The 22163-nt window shown below is 35.3% G+C and overlaps 4 protein-coding genes across 16 annotated transcripts; 1 reads left to right on the top strand and 3 right to left on the bottom strand.

Moving 5' to 3' along the window:
- Nucleotides 1-5650: 5650 nt before the first annotated feature.
- Nucleotides 5651-8993, top strand: KLCR2 (Tetratricopeptide repeat (TPR)-like superfamily protein). Its single transcript, XM_088219988.1, has 3 exons — nucleotides 5651-6017; nucleotides 6579-8537; nucleotides 8618-8993. The coding sequence occupies exons 2-3, from the start codon at nucleotides 6583-6585 to the stop codon at nucleotides 8829-8831; spliced, it is 2169 nt and encodes a 722-aa protein (XP_088076114.1). The 5' UTR covers nucleotides 5651-6017; nucleotides 6579-6582; the 3' UTR covers nucleotides 8832-8993.
- A 617-nt stretch (nucleotides 8994-9610) lies between these two features.
- On the bottom strand, nucleotides 9611-12467 carry LOC110816373 (GDSL-like Lipase/Acylhydrolase superfamily protein). The gene is made up of 5 exons (XM_022044530.2): nucleotides 12124-12467; nucleotides 10940-11140; nucleotides 10590-10762; nucleotides 10228-10498; nucleotides 9611-10108 (listed from the first exon to the last, which is right to left on the bottom strand). The coding sequence occupies exons 1-5, from the start codon at nucleotides 12368-12370 to the stop codon at nucleotides 9852-9854; spliced, it is 1149 nt and encodes a 382-aa protein (XP_021900222.2). The 5' UTR covers nucleotides 12371-12467; the 3' UTR covers nucleotides 9611-9851.
- Nucleotides 12468-13140: 673 nt separating this feature from the next.
- Nucleotides 13141-15369, bottom strand: LOC110816356 (uncharacterized). Of its 9 annotated transcripts, none has more exons than XM_022044512.2 (4): nucleotides 14700-15369; nucleotides 14380-14516; nucleotides 13877-14071; nucleotides 13141-13714 (listed from the first exon to the last, which is right to left on the bottom strand). In XM_022044512.2, the coding sequence occupies exons 1-4, from the start codon at nucleotides 14762-14764 to the stop codon at nucleotides 13710-13712; spliced, it is 402 nt and encodes a 133-aa protein (XP_021900204.2). In that variant the 5' UTR covers nucleotides 14765-15369; the 3' UTR covers nucleotides 13141-13709. The 9 variants fall into 9 exon arrangements, with proteins under 9 accessions (XP_021900204.2, XP_088076076.1, XP_088076093.1 ...); XM_088219950.1 differs by having other exon boundaries at nucleotides 13141-14071; nucleotides 14700-14817; nucleotides 14920-15369; XM_088219967.1 differs by having other exon boundaries at nucleotides 13141-14071; nucleotides 14380-14511; nucleotides 14700-14817; nucleotides 14920-15369.
- Nucleotides 15370-15506: 137 nt separating this feature from the next.
- Nucleotides 15507-21865, bottom strand: AO (L-aspartate oxidase). Of its 5 annotated transcripts, none has more exons than XM_022044510.2 (9): nucleotides 21505-21865; nucleotides 21247-21401; nucleotides 20823-20978; nucleotides 19833-20190; nucleotides 19153-19395; nucleotides 17507-17563; nucleotides 17314-17394; nucleotides 17113-17174; nucleotides 15507-16682 (listed from the first exon to the last, which is right to left on the bottom strand). In XM_022044510.2, exons 2-9 carry the CDS (start codon nucleotides 21282-21284, stop codon nucleotides 15671-15673), a joined length of 2007 nt encoding a protein of 668 aa, XP_021900202.2. In that variant the 5' UTR covers nucleotides 21285-21401; nucleotides 21505-21865; the 3' UTR covers nucleotides 15507-15670. The 5 variants fall into 5 exon arrangements, with proteins under 5 accessions (XP_021900202.2, XP_088076052.1, XP_088076067.1 ...); XM_088219926.1 differs by having other exon boundaries at nucleotides 21247-21330; XM_088219941.1 differs by having other exon boundaries at nucleotides 20823-20975; nucleotides 21247-21330.
- Nucleotides 21866-22163: the final 298 nt, after the last annotated feature.

Genomic DNA, 22163 nt, shown 5'->3' with positions numbered 1-22163 from the left:
CCTACAGTCCCTAAATCCACTGAAACTAGCCTATCATAGATTAATGTCTCACCCACTAATTTTCAACCATCATCATCATCGGGCATTGATTCTTCCTTATCTTTACATACTACAAAAAATTATTGGATCATTGATTCTGGGGCTACAGATCATATTATTAGTTACACTGAATTGTTTGCTTTGCACAAATCTATAAAAAATATGTTCATTAAATTGCCAAACTCTCAAATAATACCTGTCACTCATGAAGGAGTAGTACATATTTCTTCTACACTTATCCTTCATGATGCTTTGTATTCACTACACTTATCACTAAGCCTTATTTCCATAAGTCACCTTTTACAACATTCTCATTACTGTTTAATAGTTTGTGGTAATACCTGTATTATCCAAGATGCTCATAGCCAAAAAAAAAAAGATTGGTTTAGTTAGTATGAAGCATGATTGTATCATCTTGAGGTGGCAAAGACTAAAGACTTTGACACTGTGCATTCTATCATTAAATCAAAATTTTCTAGTTGTTGTGTTGTTCAAACAGATTTTATTGCTTGTTTGCATTCTATAAACAACCAAAATTTATGTCATTTTATATTTGTTCATCCTTATATACAGAGATTAAAAACTCTTCATTGGTTAAATAAATCAATTTTTTCTTGTGAATCTTTTGTTTGTGACATTTGTTATCTAATAAAACAAAAACATCTTTCATTTCCCATAAGTAATTCTATGAGCACCATTGTTTTCTTAGTTCACTTTGACATTGTTCTTGTGTGTGCATGTATAAATGTTGTGTTGTATGTATATATGTATGAATTATATGAAAGGTATGTATGCAAATAGAGTATTTAAATAAACATATATGACAATACATATGTATATAAGTATAGGGATGACCAATATTTATGGCACTCACATAGGTTGAAGTGTGAGGACTGCCAATGTAAAGAGTTTGTTATAAAAATATTTCGAGTATCCTCATGTAGATGGGTATTAGGTAATCAAATTTAAAACTAAATAAAACTCTAATTCTAAAATGCAGTGGCAAATGATAAATGATTAAGTTTGATTGATATACATGACATCTGGATATGAATATGTTCTGACGATAATTGTTTATGAGGATCAAAATGATTTACTAATGAGTATGGAACTGCAAAAAGGAAAATAAGATAATTTATTGAAGTGATAAATACGTACGGTTATTAAAAAGTATAATTGCAAGTGTTGTGAAATCAATGAAGAGTATTACGATGAAATTATTTATTTATGTGAATATGATGTTAGAATATTTGTAGTGTTAGAGAAATTATATGTGAATGAGAGAATTATTGAGACGTGTGGAATCATTGCTACTATATTATTTTCTGTGTGAGAATTAGTTTTAAATAAAACTTGCATCTATTCAATAAATCTGATGCGAGTGAGTATATGCATGTCTTACTAGGCACGTGAAACTCACCCTAATTCATATCTCTTTCAGTGTAGATTTGTTCAAATCAAGAGTATGGTCAAGCTTAAAAAAAAAAACTCTAAATGAATCTTTAGCAACTTTGGAAGTATTATTTTGTAAAATAAAATAGAATTAATTATATTGTAGCAATGTGATGTAAAGTGTTTTGTGAGACTCATGATTTGTAACTCCCTATAAAAGATGTATAATTGAATTTTAAATTTTAACATATTATTGCGCAAATTTATTAGATTTTATATGTGTAATAGTGCTCTTTTCTCAATAGAGAAGACGGTTCCTAACAATTTTGGTCCTATAAATAGAGTTAAATATTATGTATTGTTATCCTATCAATGAGGGTTAAATATTAGTTGATAATTCCTTATCTTATCAATGGAGATTAAACATTGAGTCTTGTGAACCTACTTGTCAGGGTTAACTATTGGTTATTTTAACATTGTTGTGTAATAAGAACTAGTTCTGACATTGTGATATCGGTAATAAGAACTAGTTCTGACACTGTGATATCAGTAATAGAGTGACGTACTATTTGTGATTTTGTGACTATTTGATGCAAATAAGGCAAAAAACACTCAAGATACTCAAAGAGTATCAAAATGTGACTTTGAGCAAATTTTAAATGATGTGAACACAAATATAGTTCTAAACTTGAAAAGTTTCAGCGGACCGGTAACAAGATCAAAGGTAAAGAAGCTTAAAGAGTTGCTCCAAATTTTCATTCAAAAACATGTGGATGATGGGATGGTTTGTAAAATGATTTGGGATAATTTGGGCTTGTTTGAGTCTTATTGGTAATAGGTGAATAAGTCTTGTGTATGGACTGGATTAGTTGAGTTGTTTTAAGTATTTTGGATTATTTAATTTAAGTTTGAGTTAAATAAGCCCATATAGTCAAGTGTAACTCATTTGGGCTTAAGTCTTGTCTTAGTGTTATTACAAGAATGAGCTTATAACTATATGGTGCCACAAATAATTAATGGTATTGGCTAAGAAGATTGAAGTTACAAGGAGTTACATAATAATTACATGCCTATAATTAGTCTAGTTATTGTTGGAGTTATAATTGTAATTATCACATAATTAGCCTAGTTATTGTGGAAGTTACAATTGTAGTTATTGTATTGTAACTTATCATTGATTTCTTTGGCTATAAATACCAAAAGAACTCTTTATTGTTGACATCATAAGTGGTAATCAAATATTTCAGAATTGAGTGAAGAGTATTTTGGCTTTCTTTTCACTTTATGCACAATGTGTTGATTTAGAATACAATTGTTATCACTTATATTTCAATTTTTATTTCCTATTTCAATTGTTCTTGGTTCTTGTTTGGATTGAGTTCAAAGGATATCTTTTATCTTTCTTGAGTTCTATTTGACTTTTACCATTTGGGTGATTAAACAAATTTGATTCCTTTTTACATGTGATCTAAATTCTGTTCTAGATCAATTGAAGAGTTCTAAGGTTCAGGCAAGAGTCTTGGGATTCCGCATCATTTGGTATCAGAGCCAAGTTCACCAAGTAAATTATTATATCCTTATTTTGTTATCTTTATTTTCATTATTTCTTACTAAAAAAAAAAGATAACTTTATATTCAACCAAAAAAAAAATTAGATTAGCCTAAATAGCTTAATTGTGTAGAACACACTTCAACAAATTCTACCTTGTGTAATTTTTTAGGCTGTTTGGAAATAACTCACCTCAATTGAGTCTGTTTTCATCCAAAACTGTTTGTTTCACTTAATTTGAGTATTTTGGGTGATAATTTGTGATTCTATTAAAGAATTACAAGTTTCGTGCATTAAATTTCAGATTCACCATTTTTGTTCTTGCATCTATAGTTTTCATTTAATATTTTTGCCAATTTGATTCTTATTACATCTTGAGGTAATAATATTGATTCATTGTTGCCTAATTAACATAAAAATCATCATACACTTATTTCTATATCAAGTGTGTGCTCTTTATTGTTTAGATTGTTATAGTTTGCTTCTAGAGTTGAATTCATATATGTTGTTTCTTTAGGAATTATTTGTTATCTCTAATTAAAATTGAGTATATAGTGATAATTAATTATTGTTTGAATTGGCTCTTTTCTATAAAGTTATAAAAAGATTGTTTGAGTGGTAAAAAAATAAGAGAGTGTGAGCTCAAAAGAGAGTAAAAGCCAAAACTGAGTGAAACACGAGTGCCCATACTAAGAGAATAAACACGTGAGAGAGTGATTTGTGAGGTTGCAATCTATTTTGTTTGTCATTAAAAGTTCAAGTTTGAAGATGGAGCCACAAGGGAGTGAAAGAACATCAAAAGATCAAGAATTCATCCTCAAAGTAATGCAACAACAATTTGAGAGGATTCAACTAGCTATTGGCAACATGAATGAGAAACTAGAGAAACAACAAAGTGAGTTAAATTCCTTAAGAGGGGAAGCTTCCCAAACCAATCCAAGGGCAACAAGACTTCCAACACCACCTTTTGATGAGGAAGTGGAGGAAGAATTTGATGACCAAGATACTTTGGTCAATGAAGGTCAAAATTATGGTAGGGGTCGAAACGATCTTGATAAAAACATTGGGAGCATCAAAATAAAAATCTCATTGTTTCTACGCAAGAATGATCTGAATGCTTATCTTGAATGGGAGCGCAAGGTGGAGCTTATTTTTTAGTACCACAATTATTCGAAGGAGAAAAAGATAAAGCTTGCAGTCGTGGAGTTTAGAGAGTATGTCATTGTGTGGTGGGATCAACTCATCACAAGTAAAAAGAGAAATGGCGAAAGACCTATTTCCACTTGGGTCGAAATGAAGGCTATCATAAGAAGACGCTTTGTTCCTACTCACTACTATAGGGACTTACATCAAAAATTGCAAAGCCTTATACAAGGGAACAAGAGTGTAGAAGACTACTATAAAGAGATGGATATAGCTATGACAAGGGCTAATATTGAAGAGGATAGGAAAACTACTATTAAATGGCCTTAACAAAACGATAGCCAACATTTAGAGCTTCAACATTATGTGAAAATTGATGATATGGTGCACATGGCTATAAAGATTGAAAAACAATTAAAGCGAAAAGGGAACACAAGGCAAACAAACACTTATTCGGCCCAAAATTCCAATTAGAGGCTGAATTAGAAGGGAGATAACAAGGCTGTCCAATTCAAAAGAGATGACAAAATCAAGCCAAAAGATGCTAATGATAATAAAAATAAATGTATTTCTAACTCCCAGACTCCTAAAAATAGAGATATCAAGTGTTTTATATGCTTAGATTTTGGTCATATTGCATCTCAATGTCCAAATAAAAAGGTAATGGTGATGCATAGTGATGGTGTTGAAACGGATGATGAGAGTGATGTGGATGATGAAATGCTTCCTTTAGAGGATTGTAGTGATGGGAAAACACCTATGGAAGGTAGATTGTTAGTTTCTAGGCGTGCTTTAAATACACAAGTAAGGAATGATAAAAATAATAATTATGTGTTTGTATTTTCAATTAAAATTAATATATGATACAAATATACATTAAGTTAATATATACATACATATATATATATATATAAAATATATATATTTAATTAAAAGTAAATACATAATATAATCAGAACAAATTCAGAGAAGTTTTTTACTTTTCAGCACAAATTTGACTGGACGTGCATATAATTAAATATTAACCTTACCCAATTTAAATTAAATCTTAACATGATCCAATCCTACTTAATTTTTTCCTTTTAAAAATATATTCCTATTCCATCTTTTAATATTTTAATATTTCAATTTTCAATTATATATTAGCTTTGGAAATAAAACTTATTGACCCACCAACCACTGATGCTACATTCACCCAAACCAAGTTTTGACTTAGTGTGGGCCCGACCTTTTTTTGGGCCTACAAACACAAAAGGGAGACCATAGTGGGCCCAAACAGGCGGGACGTAGCTGGAATGATATGATGTGGTCCACGTGGAGTCTGTCAACCGTACGATCAAAACTCCTGTCAGATAAAAGAGTCCGAACCTTTTTACTATTCCACGTGGCGAGTGCCCAATAAGCCTTGAGGGTTTTCCGTGTCACGAGGCCGTCCCGTGAACTTTGTCCCCCACCAGCTTCTCGCGTTGAAAGGCCGTTAGTGGCGCCATTTTTCAATTCCCATAGCGGAGAGAATATTGGGAGAACCATCAAAATAAAATAATTAAAAAATGGAAAATAAAATTAGCTGTTGATGAGAAAGAGAAGGGTGGGGGAGAAGTCGCCTTCCTTATTGCTTCAACATTCCACCTCCTACAACCTATACATACACATGTTATCTGTATTATCTTCAATTATTATTCTTGTTTTAATTTTTTCGTTAATACCCATTTTGCCATCTTTCTTTTCTCCATCGTGTCTCTCTTCTCCGCTTCTGGATCTATTATACCCTTATGTATATCCATAAATACACACACACACACATATATATATAAATATATATATATACCATCGCTCCCTTCATATATCTTCACATAATAAACAAGCACCCAGAGAAGGGAACTGAGTTATTGAGGTACAGGTTCCAGTTTATTCATTTACTTTCAGTCATTTGCATTTTCTTCCAGCATTCTCTCTTTCCTTCTTATCATTTAATGCATTTTGTTTACTTCTGGGGTTCTTTCTTTTCCTTGTTTTTTCTCTCTGGGTTTTTTTCTGGCATGTGAAAATGAAATAACGTGGTTTAGGAGGATACAGGTTTGTTTTAGTGGAATTTATCCATTGCTGTGATTTTTTGGTTATTAGTTGAGAATGGAAAGCACTCTGGCAATTTTCCAAACCAGAACTTGGCAACAGATGCGTCGGACTTGCATATGATGGGAAATTTTATGGTGACATTAATTATCATTTAACTTACTGTGATTCCTACTGTTTTAACGTTTTTAGATTCATTAATCATCAAAAAGAAAGTGTAAGTGCAGTTCAGGTTTTCAGTTTTCCACGTTTAATTGTCTTTTTGAATTCTCCATTTGAATGTTTCTCTTATTATTCGCATTTTGGATGAGCTTAGCACTTTTTCAAGGTTTTGGCTTTTGACTGGTTTCTTCTTCTTCTTCTTCTTCTTCTTCTTCTTCAGTGCAATGCCTGGACTAATCATGGATGCGGAAAGAGGAGAGGAGCCTAATGGAAACTATGGACCATATAAGGACAGTTTAAATACTCAAAGATCACCAACAAGTCCATCGAGTCCACAGAGTCCTTGCAGTGACTCCATTGATCTAGCCATTGATGCTGCAGCAGAAACCTCAATTGAGCAGCTGTATTACAACGTGTGTGAGATGCAGAGTTCTGATCAATCCCCTTCGAGGGCTAGTTATGAATCATGTGGCGAGGAATCCATGATTGATTCTGAGTTACGCCATCTTGTTGGTGATGTAGGAGTGGAGATCACAAAAGAGGTTGTGATGGAGAATAAGGAAGAGTGTAATGTTGGTGACTTGACACCCAAGAAAGAAAATGAATCAAGGAATACTAGAAGGGCTGCTACAGAGGAGAAGAACCGGTCTTCTTGCTTTAATTTGGAGCCTGAAGTTCCGGCAAAATCAAGTCCTAATAGCAAATCCTTTCACGGAAAACCTTCAGTCAATAAGCGAGAAGAGAAGAATGCAAGAAAGCCAAATGCAGGATCCGCTATGAAGAAGCAAAAGAATTTTGGCTTGCAAGGAGGAAAGTTGCAGAGCAGACTTGATAGTCCTGTTGATGCAGGTCTAAACAATCCTGACCTTGGGCGATTTTTACTTAAACAGGCAAAAGACATGATTTCTTCTGGTGAAAACCTGAAGAAGGCACTTGAATTGGCTCAACGAGCAACAAAATCCTTGGAGATATGTGCAAATGGGAAACCCAGTTTAGAGCTGGTTATGTCTTTGCATATTCTGGCAGCCATACACTGCAGCTTAGGCCAACACACCGAGGCAATTCCGGTTCTTGAACGATCAATTGACATTCCGGTAATTGAAGATGGCCAAAATCATGCACTGGCCAAGTTTGCTGGCTGTATGCAATTAGGTGACACCTATGGTGTTCTCGGTCAGACTGAGAACTCTATACTGTGTTACACAGCAGGTTTGGAAATCCAAAGGCAAGTCCTCGGAGAAACTGATCATCGAGTCGCTGAGACTTGTCAATATATAGCGGAGGTTCACGTTCAAGCATTGCAATTTGATGAGGCAGAGAGACTTTGCCAGATGGCTCTTGACATCCATAGAGGGAAGGGTTCACCTGCTTCTGCGGAAGAAGCAACAGACAGGAGACTCATGGGACTTATTTGTGACTCAAAAGGGGACCATGACGCTGCTCTCGAGCATTATGTTTTAGCAAGCATGGCAATGGCTGCCCACGGACAAGAAGTAGATGTTGCTTCAATTGACTGCAGCATTGGAGATTCATACTTGTCATTGACTCGGTTTGATGAGGCAATCTTCGCATATCAGAAAGCCTTGACGGTATTCAAGTCAGCCAAAGGAGAAAACCACCCAGCAGTTGCTTCAGTCTTTGTTCGCTTGGCTGATTTATACAACAAAATAGGGAAATTAAGAGATTCCAAGTCCTACTGTGAAAATGCACTCCGTATTTATCAAAAACCTAATCCTGGCATTCCTGCAGAAGAGATTGCCAGTGGCCTAATTGACATTTCTGCCATTTTTCAGTCCATGAATGAACTGGATCATGCACTGAAGTTCCTCAAGAAGGCTTTAAAGGTATATCAAGATGCTCCAGGACAACAAAGCACAGTTGCAGGCATAGAGGCACAGATGGGAGTAATGTATTACATGATTGGGAACTTCAATGAGTGTTATAACACCTTAAAGAGTGCTGTTTCTAAGTTCCGAGCCTGCGGAGAGAAAAAATCTGCACTCTTTGGGATTGCTTTGAACCAAATGGGACTTGCATGTGTTCAGAGATATGCCATAAATGAAGCAGCTGATCTGTTTGAAGAGGCAAGGAATATATTGGAGAAGGAATATGGACCATATCATCCTGACACCTTAGGAGTGTACAGCAATCTAGCTGGCACATATGATGCAATGGGAAGGTATACTCTATTGCATTTAACTTATATTTTTGTTTTGCAATTCACCTTTATATTTTTTGTCTTGTTTGTAAATCCTACAGGTTAGATGATGCAATTGAAATTCTAGAATATATGGTTGGGATGAGAGAGGAGAAGCTTGGAACTGCTAATCCTGATGTGGATGATGAGAAAAGAAGGCTTGCTGAGCTGTTGAAAGAAGCAGGCAGAACCCGAAACAGAAAATCTAGATCACTTGTAACCCTCTTAGACACCAACACTTATACTATAAAAGATGGTGAGATTCAAGTATCATAAAATAGAAGCACACATGTAAAGAAAAAGTGTTAAAAAACTTATTTGTTAGAGAAATTTTCTGGAAGTTATAATAACAAGAGCGAGGATGTACTTGTTTTCGGAGGTTAAGTTGAATGTATAATCAAATCATTTGTTTATTGAATTGTCGAAATTTATTTCTCATATTCTTCTTCTTCTCATTCTCAATGAAGAAATGGTGGGATTTCATTATCTTCTCATGGGTGGAAGGTTTAAAAGATAATATCCTCTGCATTTTCCTTCTTTCAAAGCTAAGTAGATAGCTGCCTGCAGTTAAAGAAACACTTGACCTCACAACTAACCACAAATGCACAAATAAAAAAGTTGAACTGATTGAGGGTAGAGAACAAGCGAAGGCCTATATGGAATTGTCATGGTTACTTCTATACTCAACTCAAATTCATGAACCATGTATAACCTGAACCATCACTGACCTTCATAAAAACAAACTCCCAGTATTTATCCTGCTACTATGATTTATCGGATCGTGATTCCAGATAACATTCATAAAAAAATCCTGTTTTAGGTTATTTCATACCCAATGGGAATAATCTGAAAACAACACAGTAAAAATTTCTGTTTTTAGGTTCTTTAGCAAAAATTTCCCAGGTAAAATCAACAAAAGACAGTAAAAATGCTGAAATAACTTTCCAGGTTTAAAGAAGAAACTGATTTTTTTCTTCTTATAAATATAGAGAAAGCAACAATATAAATAGTGAAACTTCCATACCCACTTTCCTATCCAGATTTTTAGAGCTAAATGCGCCAAAGGAGACCTGCCAGAGCAGAGAGTAATACATTAATATAAATAACTTGCCCTATTCAGGTATGTAATATCTACTTCTGACATCATATGTCAGAAACTACAACAAATACGCAGAGGATCAGACTGGGATACAATTATGTGAAATATTCTTCCAAGAAAAGAAAAGCTGAAGGTGGCCAATATCACTCAGTTATTCTTCAAAATGCAGTATTTTGTAAGCAAATGAGGTATTAGTATCATGATCGTACATTGCTCGAATCACGACAGCTCCCCCAAATTGGAACAGGTGGCTCAGAAAAAGAGCCAGTGAAGATTCTATTTGCAATCCACTGGTTTGCAGCCTGACTATAGTGTATGCCATCCCAGCTAATGTGACTTGCTGGATGGTCACATGGATTACCATAAACTGTTCCGTTCACTACAGCCTTTTTTCCACAATCAATATGGTATCCATAGTAACTGCCACAGCAGAAAGTCGATGGATCAACAAAACCTGCCATCAGAATTTCGTATTAGATCAGAAGCATATGAATTCCAGGGTATTAGCTTGAATGATTCGGTGTGGAACAAAAAAAAACATCTGACCATGTTTGCTAAAACAGTAGAAGTTACCTAGATTCTTTGCATCATTAATTACTGAATACTTGGCTGAGTAAACATCAACGTAAGTGAATACTGCTTGAGAGAGTTTTGTCCTCAACCAAGATACTTTCTCCTTAAGCTGCCTATTGAACTCCTTAGATAACTCATTTTGTGGTATCACACATCCGTTCCGGTCCAGGTTGTTAGGTTTTAATGAATAGTAGATGATATTATAAGGCAAGCATCCAAATGGACCTGTGTTATGTACCCAAAAGAATCTTGCTCCTTCCTTGTATAGCAGCTGTAAAGATGAACCACGATAAATTGACTAGTTGTCGGCAAAACAACGAAAACCAGCACTTAATCAATGACCATTACAATGTATCGGATACCTCAACTGCATCAGAGAACTTATTTAAGATGTCCGGAAATGATGCCTGGACTTGATCATCTGTACCGTGTTGAAGACCATAACCAATATCATTTTGTCCAATATCAAAAGTGTAAAGAGCTTTTGAGAAGTCCTCTGGCCTAGGGAGGCCACTTTTGAATGGGGGCATTGTTCCTGGACACAAGTAGCCAAACTCATTTAATAGCTCTCAAGAATCTAGTACCCAAATTGAGCACCTTATGGTCCACATGCACCATATTAACTTGAAAATTTTATAGGTCTTGCCAGGATGCTGAAAGTTAAAAGTCTTATAATGGAAATAAATAAACAAGAAATGGGAATGTGTCTAACTGTCAGGACTGAGCTGATTATATAGAGCAATAGTGCGAGCTTTGAACTGTATGAATTGAGAAATTTGAATGCTGAGATCAAATGGGCTAAAACCGCCTGGGCGAATGGATGAGCCGCCAGTAGCAAAATTTGCACCATGCCTGAAATTTGCTCCAACTGAATCTAAGTATGGACTCAGATATGGTAAACCAAGGTTCTCAGCTGCATGGAAAAGCCAATGAAAATGTTTATGCATCTATACATGTATAAAATACACATGAATACAATTGTTGTAACAAACAAAAATTAGGGTTGCTCCTTTACAAAAGACAGAGTTTTGGCAACTTATTTACTGCAGCAAGATTAGGATGGTAGCTTCTTTATCTTTTCTTGTTGTTAACATTTATGTCACCTAGACATGACCAGCTAGTGAAAGAGAGAGAAAGCCATCCCATAAGTTCCTACTATATTTTAAGTTCCCTTCCATTTGATCTTCTTTTTTGATTGAATGGCTAACAGACATGGAACTTTCCAGGAAGAATGTTTATGATCATTCTAAAAAACAAACAAATCCTTTTTCCTAATTTAATAAACTAGTTGTTGCCTCCAAAATAGCTTTCACAAAACTAAATTGGAAAGACCCCAACTAATTTATGAATGCATAAGCCAAGAATCCTTAAAGCTTTCATCATAAGTAAGCAACAACAATCAAGCACCACTTAATCTTCCAATATTAACTTTAGAGAGTGTTTGGAACTGTGAGTTTCAATAAAATTATGGGATTAATTTTTAAATCTTAGCTTCTTTTTATTCAGAATTTTAGCGAATATAAAAACTCAATTCCAAATGAATTCTAAGTTAAATTCAAAATTGAAAATCATACATTTCAAACTAGTACCAAATTAGTGAAATTTAAAAATGAACTAAACTGATTTAAGAGACAAGTAACTATGGAAAAATAAAAACATACTCGAAATACGCAAGACTAGAAATGCAGAACCAAAAGTACATAAAACTTTATTTTACAAGTTCCTAATCAAAGTAAGAAAAACTGATAAACTCCTCATAGAATTCAACTAAGAAAGGAATTTAATCGCTCATTTCTTCCGTACACAACCTAATTCCATCTATTTGGAGGTGTTATAGAAAGGAAAAAAAAAAAAAAAAAAAAAAACAGAAAGTAATAGTAGCTTTATTATCTTTACCTGCAAAATCTATGATAAGACGACCATCACAGTTCCTGCCTGCAGGTTTTCCAAAAAAGGATTCACCATTTGGAGGAAGAATCTCGGATAATGTCGCTGATATCGCTCCAGTGTCCGAATTTGAGTCACCGAAGTTGTATATCGCCGGGAAGCCGCATCTCTCTTGTGATCTACCTGTTGCAGCTGTTAAACGTAGAAGCAAGAAGAAAGCAGCGAGAGAAGAGAGAAAAAAGGCGTCGGTGGCCATGGCGGTGTGTGAAAGAGAAAGACGATGGTGTACGTGTAAGAACTCAAGCAAAGACTAATCAATTCAGTCTTGCGTTGCGCGTAGGACTAGATGTAATGAGAGTTTATATACGTGAAAACGCAGCGTTTTAAGGGGAGACATCCTACAGCGCGAAAGACGGGGAAGATGAGAAAAGATGTTTTATTTTAATTTGTTAAGCCAGTGGGATTTGTCAAAAAGTAACATGGATTGACTTTGACTTTGCAGTTTGATTGACTTTGCCGGATAATACATTGAACATGACAAAATTGGGAGGTTCAAAAGTCGATAAATCCAATAATCAAATATTAATAGTAATAAGATTTTTTTTTTTAATTTTATAATAAAGTATTTAAGGTATGATATTTATAAATTGTTCATTTTAATTAAATTGGGAAATATTTTATTTTTAATACACAAGAATGAGTTGACACACCACAAAATAAATAAAAAATGTTACTAAATAATATAAAAACAACGACATCTATTAGAATCGTAGGAAAGCATGATTAGACTAAATTTGATTATTAACAAAAATAAAGGCTGTAAAATTTTAACCTTTAACTCATTTCATTTTATCTTAATTTACTTTTCATTAAAACAATTATTCGCATGTGTTCTGCCAACGTAATTTACATATATATATATATATATAATTATTACTTCAAATTTTTCATATAATAATTACTCAATCTATGCTATCGCAATGTATTCCGTCATTTTCCTATTTTAGTTTTTCTCCCTTTTTTAAATTTAAATTGTAATAATGAATGATTACTAGTGCTAACAGGGCTAACTGCAGACTTCACCTGTGAGAAGAGGATTAAGAATGTAGTGTATGCCATCCCAGCTAATATACACAGACGGATTTTTACAAGGATCATCTCCTCTTCCACAACCAATAAAATACGCATGGTATTTACCATAGCAGAAGCTAAATGGATCTAAAACACCTGCCACCATCACAATACAAGCTCCCCCCCCAAGCTAGCTTGGTTAGTGAAAATTTCTACTTGCACCTGTATAAACAGATGGAGATATAAACACATACATACATATATATATATATATCAAGAGACTAATCTCATGTTGGTAATAAGGCGAGATGGACTTGTTGTTAGTTATCTTCCATTTTTCTTAGCATTGCTGATTAATATGAGTAGTCTGCCTTAGGAGTTGTGTCTTCCAACCAATATAGTTCGTTCTTCAGCTGCCTATTGAATTCAAAACCTTAGGCGACATCATTTTGGCTGATATCCAGTATGAATATAGCTTTTGAGAAACCATCAGGGCTAGGAAGGCTGCTTTTGAATGATGTTGGTTAATCTAAAGTCAAAATACAAGTTTACCTGCCACTCGTTAAAATATATATAATACCAAATATGTAAGAGAGATTAGAGATTTTACAGCACTTGCAACCACGCCTTCACTACTACAACAATGGCACAATGTGGGAGAAAATGCAGAGATGCAGGTGAATTAACTTACTATTCAAGATAAGTCGATTATATAGAGCCGTGCTATGAGTTTTGAAGTGAATGAACTGGTAAGCTTGCAAGACGAATAGGGCTATAGCCGCCTGAATGAATGGATGAGCCACCAGTTGCAAAATTGGCACTACACCTAAAATTTGCTCCAAACAAGTCCAAGCAAGTATCAGGGATAGCAACTGCAGATTTTCAGCTGCACCAAACAATGAGTTTAAGTTCTTTGCAGAAAATGAACAATGATACTCCATATCTTATGGTGCCAATAAATTCAATAATGCAAACATATGATGCCCATGAAGGAAAATTTTCCTTCAGAAAGGGGCTTCTATAGCGCTGCAAAGATGGTAAGGTTAGAAAATGAGACAAATGACAAGATATGCAGTGGAAACCTATGATAGTCGGCAATAAAATGAAAATGAAGCTGTATTAACTTAGCTATAAATAAAAAATTAGACGACCATCATAAAATCTTCCTGAAGGTTTCGCAAAAGAAGATTTCACCATTTGGTGGAAGAACCTCTCTAGCAGCTGCAGAGATTGCTCCTGTGTCTGAATTTGAATCCCCAAAATTATATATTGCTGGGAACCCACATCTCCCCAAAATGCTGCCAATTTCTGCTTTAGTGTCTCCTGCTAATCTCAAAACCAAAACAAGCACACAGAATCAGTACAGAGTTCATAACCTTCTGCAAAGAATTCAAACAGATAAGAAGACCATCAATACCACCTAATATTATTAGCCATGACACTGCAAGTTTTGGATGTTTCTTTCTAGATACAAGGAAAAGAGAGAAGCCCTTGAATAATTTAATGCAAGATACCTTGTGTCTTCAATGAATAGGAATTGAATTCTTGATTCTTGATCCTCATGGCAAGGGCCACCCATGGTTCACTGAATATAACACCTCTGGGCGGTTGAGAGAACCATTGGCCTGAAATCTATGAGGTGGCATTTTCAAGTACACAAACAACTATAGAACAGACAAATTAATCCACAACTTTTAGCAATTAGTTTGTTATATGTTTAGCATATAGCCATACCTGTGGTACTTCCGAAATTCCAAGTGCATTCTACAGCTACTTGCTTAAAAAGCTTTATATGTTAATTTTATGAAAACAACTCTGATAACTGTATTTTGACGAATTGTAAACCACTAATCGAAAAGCTTTCTCAGGACTTCAAACATACATTCTGCAGTAGGAACTCTGCAACTATAGACCCATTGCTTAACTACTTTGTGTGAGCCCAGTGAATGATCTGGTTCATCATCTTTACAAGTGAAGTCATAGGACCTGTTTAAATTCCAGTTCCTATGAAACATGAACCACATCAATATCCTTTGGAACTAAGCAAAGAGAGAGAAAACAAATTGATGTACACCATTTTCTGAGCACAGAAACTAACAATCATACACATAAACACTAAGAGAAGTAGTGCTCATCCTTAGCCATGCAGCAGATATCAGATGCATATTGCCTCAGTTCTGACATAACAATGTCTATGGTCTCAGAAAAACGTATATTCATATTCGAATTACATAAACTGCTAACTAATCTTGAATCTATAAGTTAGAGCGAGCTGCACTAAATCAAACCAAAAATTGCTCGCAAAAATTGAAGATGGAAAAAGAGGAAAAAGCAATCCTGGTGATATTCCTTCATTATGTGCTAAAGTTCTGCAGCATTCCATGCTTTGTTGAAGGGTTTTCCATATAAAATTTTCAAAGTAACAAATGATTATTGAGGGATACAAGTTTTGGCAGAAAAAATTTAGAAACACACCCTGCACTTCCTAACACAGGGGCTGCCTATGCAGCTGTCGTGAACTCCATGTAGTCTTTGCCGGAGAAGAAGGAAAAATGACAGTTGGTAGCCTCTTACTTTCCTCCACGTGAGGATAATCAATTGTGTAGTGAAGCCCCCTGCTTTCCTGCCTAGCAAGGGCACTACTCACCACCAGCTTTGCACAACAGAAGAGGTTCCTCATCTCACAAGCTTCAAGTGCAACCATTGTCTGTTCCCATCCATGCTCAAATAAGTATGTTTCCCATTTAGCCTCTAATTCACCAATTTTTTGCTCTGCATCTTGTAGCCGTATTGTTGACCGAACAATCCCCACATATTTCCACATAACTGATTGCAGCTCTCTCCTCACTTCCCTTGTCATCCTTAACATTTTGTGCAACATGTCATTCCCAAGTGACATAGGCACAACAGGTCGTGCCCAACAATTGGAAGCACTCAGATCAAGGCTAGAACTCTTCATGTGATATATTGAGGGCTGCACTGCTCTTCGGGCAAAAACTAAAGCCTCAAGCAATGAGTTGCTAGCAAGTCGGTTTGCTCCATGCAAACCTGTGCAGGCAACCTCACCTGCTACGAAAAGGCCCTGCACATTGGTCTCTCCCTGTAGGCCAGCTCGGACTCCCCCACACATGTAATGGGCAGCAGGAACTACTGGAATTGGCTGACAAGTTATGTCAAGGCCATATTTCAAACACTCAGCAGCTATGTTGGGGAAGTGGGACAGAACCTTTTCTCTTGGCACGTGAGATATATCAAGTAGCACATACTTCTCATTATGCTTCTTAAGCTGATCATCTATACTTCTTGCCACCACATCCCTAGGAGCCAGCTCAGCTCTCTCATCATACAAAGGCATAAACCGCTCCATGCCTAAATTATAGAGGATGCCTCCATCACCCCTTACAGCTTCAGTGATCAGAAATGCATTTTCTCGAGTCTTGCTTGGCCTGATGGGAAGGCCTTCATCAGCTAGGGCAGTTGGGTGGAACTGAACAAATCTGATGAAAGAGGACACAAAGAGATCTATAAATTCCAATTCCAGAAAGGAAAGAAAAAACTGCAGGTAATTCTACCCCTTGCAAAAAGAAAGTGGTTCAACTTCATTGTATGAATATCTCCCATGTCGACAGACCCCATACAACTTTGTATCAAATTAGATTGCTATCCAGCTATCAGAAGCAGGGTGAAAACAAAATTATTTTAAATAATTCAAGATAAATAACAGCACTAAAAATACATTTTTGACAAAGAATGACAACTCATGACATTGCAGTGTCCTAAAAAACGAACTCTAGTAATAATTTTGGCATTGTTGTATTTATCATGCCATACAGCATTATGGGATTCGATAATGAGATAAAAGAGCATGGGCAATGATGAGAAGAAGAGATTTCACTTTCTGATAAAATTTCATTTCTGTTTACTTACTCCATATTAGAAATTACAGCTTGAGCTCGGTGAGCCATAGCGATTCCATCTCCAGTGGCTACCTAAAGAACATTACCATACCATGAATTAAAGTAGGAAGAAGATACACATATGGGAATAAAAGAAGGTAACTAGACTTCATCTTGAGTTCATATGAGCGAACAAATCAAATGGAAATTACAGCAAAAGAAGCAAGAATACCGGAGGATTTGTGGTTGATGGATAGATATGACCTGCTCCACCTGAAGCAAGTAAGGTCACTTTTGAAATAAATCGAATCACCTGGAATATAGAGTTGGTTAGATGGTAAACAGTTTGGTTGTAGTATTAAGTTTCTTTTGAATAATGATGCCAAATAAAACTTGAATAACTTAGAAGGAAGGTCCACTGTCACCTCTTGTGTCTCAGTATTCAGAACATCAACACCATGACAGACTGTTTCTAAACCATTCTGCAACTCAAGAAAAAAATGCACTTCAATATTCGATCGTATTAAGCTTAACAATTCCAAATCCACATGAAGAGAGAGAAACTAAAACCTTCAACATGCTTCTTGTGCTTCATATCTTGAGAAGGAAAATTACAGCTAAATTTACACATGAAGAGAGAGAAACTAAAACCTTCAACATACTTCTTGTGCTTCATATCTTGAGAAGGCAAATTACAGCTAAAACTGAAAGCCTCCATAGGAAGTGGTTTATAAATGTTATGAGTTCAAACATCTCATAAGCAAGATATTAAGGTAGACTAACTAGGCTATTCCTTTTAGTGGGAGTTTATATAAGCAGCTCATTTTTGTTCATAAATAAGGTACGAGATTGCAGGGGTAGTTTGATTAGATCAGCTTTCATCTTTGTTTAATCATATTTATCTGCAGCATTTACTTCACTTCAGTTACTTTCAATTTTGCTTATATTCAGTAGTTTCTTTTAATTGGGACAATAACTTCTGTTTACTAGGTAGTAACTGAAATGTCTCCTTGTGTTCAGCACTATTTCTAGACCAAGGGATGACAAGGATAAGCAGCACTTTTATCCCAAAAGTTTTGAGTTTCCTCTTAAACTTAAATATCATTGAGCTATTCTTAACGAGCCATCTTATCATTATCTTAAAATCAAACATACTGCTAAACGCGTAACAAGATCCCAAACTTGGGACCATAAAAGATATGCATCTGAACCAGGTTGTTATGAAGATTTTTGAACCTTCTGGCAATAATTAGAGCTACTCCTAGAAATGTATCAGGATGATTCGGCCAGATATTAAGTGCGGAGAGAAATGTATAGAGTGGTATTTACGGCCAATCAGCAAGGCAGCTTGAACAAGGATAAAAATTCTTTTAAAAAACTGAGGGAGGCATGATACTACGCTGGGGCAGCTGGTGCAATCTAGGAAGGTGCATAGGCAGCATGTGCCGTTTCCTCTAGAGGGAACATCCGCATCAATGATAAACTCTCCTGATGCCAAAACAACTTCAGATGCCAGTGACACGCAAGCAGCTGTTCAATTTCTGTCTAGATAGTTTATGTTGCCAAAGAGGTTGTTGGGAATCTGGAATGGTATCATAAGGCTGTTATCATCGGATCATTCAAGAACAAGAGTACAAGACAAGATCCTATAAAGAATGATTGTTCAAACCCAATCAAGAAACTTGCCAAGCAAGTTTCCCCAGGGATTTGCATACAAAAGAACCTTCTTAAGTTGCTTAGGCCATGGGACTACAAGCAAAATCTTTTTATTGGGTGTTGGGAGTTTCCTTCTACCGGATAGTTACTGAAATCCTTGTATTCAGCAGTATTCTTTATATTGTCGATATAATGAAAAGAATAAGCATAATTTTTATCCCAAAAGTTTATGAGTTGCTTCCTAAACTTAATATCATTGGCTTCTCTCCTAAAAAGCCCTTTTCTTACATCATAGTTAACATCTTTCAAACGTCCTACTAATCCCCGTGACTACATCCCAACCTAGGAACCATAATAGTAAAGTACGCAGTGAAAACAAAAATCTCTACTACAAACAAAGAAGAGGAGAGTTTACCTGAGCAGTAAGCAAATCAATTGCAAAATGATGCTTGAACATGGAAATATTGGGATCATTGATAACTGCCTCCAATAAAGCCCTCTCAATCTCCCTTCCAGTCATATCAGCAGCATGAACGATCCTGTGATGAGAGTGCCCCCCCTCTCTAGCTAGATGCAAGTTTCCATCCTCGCCATGATCAAATGAGGCACCCATAGCAATCAGTTCTCTTATCCTGTCAGGTCCTTCCGTACACACAACCTAGGCAAACAAACGAAACTCAGGAGAACTCATAAATAGTACAGAACAGAGAGCTGCTAGTCACACTTAATTAATATACATCACATCACAGGTTACAAAAAAATGCAATTACTTGCTTGTTCAAGTTCTATAAAAACTCAGCATGCATATTAATAGTTTTACATTGACTTTCATCCACATAAGCAAGGCCATTTTTTTTTGTATAATGTGAAAAAATATAAGGGAGATTCCAGGAAACCAACCATGATTTACCTTTCAACCCAATTTATGAGATACAATCAACTGATCTCCTATAGTTTTACGATGCCATAGCCCATATATATTTCAATTTGACTTGTTCCCATCTAATTGAATTTCTAATTCTTCAGAAGGAAAGTTCCAGTAAAAAAGTATGATTGATGGAAAGGTTAATATGTAAGATAATTTGATGAACTTACTCTGACGGTTTCTTCATCACATAGATAAGCACCTGCTACAATAGTGTCCTGCATGTGACTCTCAACAGAATCCAATGGGCATAGCACAGCACTAACACCTCCTTGGGCATAGTTTGTGTTGCTCTCATGAGGCTCCGCTTTGGTAATCACAGCAACAGATCCATGTTTTGAAACTTCAAGGGCATAACGGAGACCAGCAACTCCACTACCAATAACAACAAAATCATAATATTTTGTGGAACCATCCCCAAGGCAAGATGATGCGACAACTGTCCTGTGGGACTTCAAGTTTTCACCACCAGGATACAAGGAAACACTACTCCTTTGGATCTTTAAAAACTTAGATACTCCACGTGACCTGGAAGAAAACACCAAAGAAATATGAAGATAAACAGCTTAAGATCAATAGAACATCAAAAAATTGCTTTTTTTTCTCTGAATTTAATATCTAGGAAAGGAAAAGATTTCTCAGTACAATCAAGAAAATTTACACAAACTTTTTTATTGTCTATTTGGAAGGAAAGCATGTTATTATTCAAGATAATTAGCATTTTTTCACAATTTGATAAGATTCATGAATATCTAACAGCCTATTAGTAAAAAAAAGAAAAAACAGCATTCCCCAAACGACAAGCTTTACAGCACATGCATTCTTGTCCAGCAGAAATTTAAAAAATTGGGAACTTTCTGCAACCATTAAGAACTTCTAACGAATACTAGCACAGTGAAGTTCAAAAATAAATTGGATTAGCAACTTTAAGAGCAATGAAGACACCATATATGAAATAAAACTCTAAGGAGTGCTACCTCATTGTGTAACAATATACCAACTCTATAACTAAATTGAAAGAAATTAAACATGCCTATACTGACAAGGAAAATCATTTTCCCATCAAAATCTTAGCATCCAGAGTTAAAATGAGTTTCTTGCAAAATATTAAAGCAAAAGCCATGGAGTAATTGAATTAAAGGCCAAGATTTAAGCAATACCATGAGAAGTCTTTCTGCATGCATCCATTCAAAGCAAAACTGGTAATCCAAGAAGTTTGCCTGCAAGCTTGTCCAGCGCATGGATATACTCCATACTGGAAAACATTTATGCCCCCTGCAGCTGCAGCAGTGCTAGTTGCCATAGATATCTCTCTGCTAAACAATAGATTAGAAGTAAATAATCACCAACAAAGAGCCTTCCAATGAAACGTTTAACACATGTTGTCATCTTTGTATCAGAATCAGCGTCAAAGTGGTTGAAAGAAGAAGAAAATAATCCAGAAAAAAGTATTACTGAACATTTTAGCTTAAACCCAGAAAAGAAATATACAAGTAATACAGGAAACAAAGTTGCTGGATAAACAGAACGATGACCATATCACAGTACAAACTATTAGTTTAGCTCCATTCTTTTAATGCTTACCACTCCATCCGCTTTGCAGGGAAAATACACTGCTTCATGCGAAAATCTCAAGTTTAAATGTTTTAGCAGAAGAGCACATGGCGACTGTGTTGTATCACCAGTTTGTTCAAAGACAGTAAAAAAGGAATTCTCAGAATCCATGCAAACTTCACGTTCTTGCAGGTTACAAAAATTGAAAGAAAACTCGACACTCAGATGGAAAGAATTCAGGAAAAAAAAAAAAAGAAAAATTAAATCAAACACTTATTAATAACTTACGAAAATGAAGTCCGGCCAAAGGCTCAGAGCGAATCCTCGTTGATGCGATAAACAACAAAAAAGAAGGCAAAAAAATATGCAAATGAATCTGGGTCTGCTCCTTGAATTAAAATAAGAAAGCAGAAGCAGAAAAAGAGACTCTTTAAAGAATCGTGTCGTTGATGATTTAATATTGTAATATATATAGATGGAAAGAAATTAAAAATTCGTTTTAAAAATTAGAAAAGAAAAAGGAAGAATGAGAGAGGAATTAAATTGAGGAGGGAGGGAGATGGAATCCCCAGAGTCAGCAGCCCGAGGCGCCACACACAAAAGTTTCTCCTCATCATTCTGGGCCACTCTTATGGGCGCCCGCCATGCCTCTTATTCTTCGCAAGGTTTTCTCTTGTCTCATTATTATAAATTTTATTTCTAAAAAAAAAAAACTTTATAATTTTGGTACCACATTTTTATTAACTTTAATTTGGAAGATTTGTAAGTTATATAATTTATTATATGTTTAGTTTTGATCGCATTAACAAAAAAGGTTTTGAGTTGTGTGGGTTATAAAAAAAGTTATTTTGAAGAAAATATTTATTTGAGTATTTTTTTTAGAAGGAAAGATAATATAAAATCAAATTATAGATTTAACAAGGTTGGTGAGGAGGAGGTTCAAAAGA

The sequence above is a fragment of the Carica papaya genome, chromosome 1 (assembly GCF_054855325.1).
Source record: "Carica papaya isolate Zhongbai chromosome 1, ASM5485532v1, whole genome shotgun sequence".
Taxonomy (NCBI): Eukaryota; Viridiplantae; Streptophyta; class Magnoliopsida; order Brassicales; family Caricaceae; genus Carica; species Carica papaya.
The sequence above is the reverse complement of the archived record's forward strand: the minus strand, read 5'-3'. Positions and strand labels throughout refer to the sequence as shown.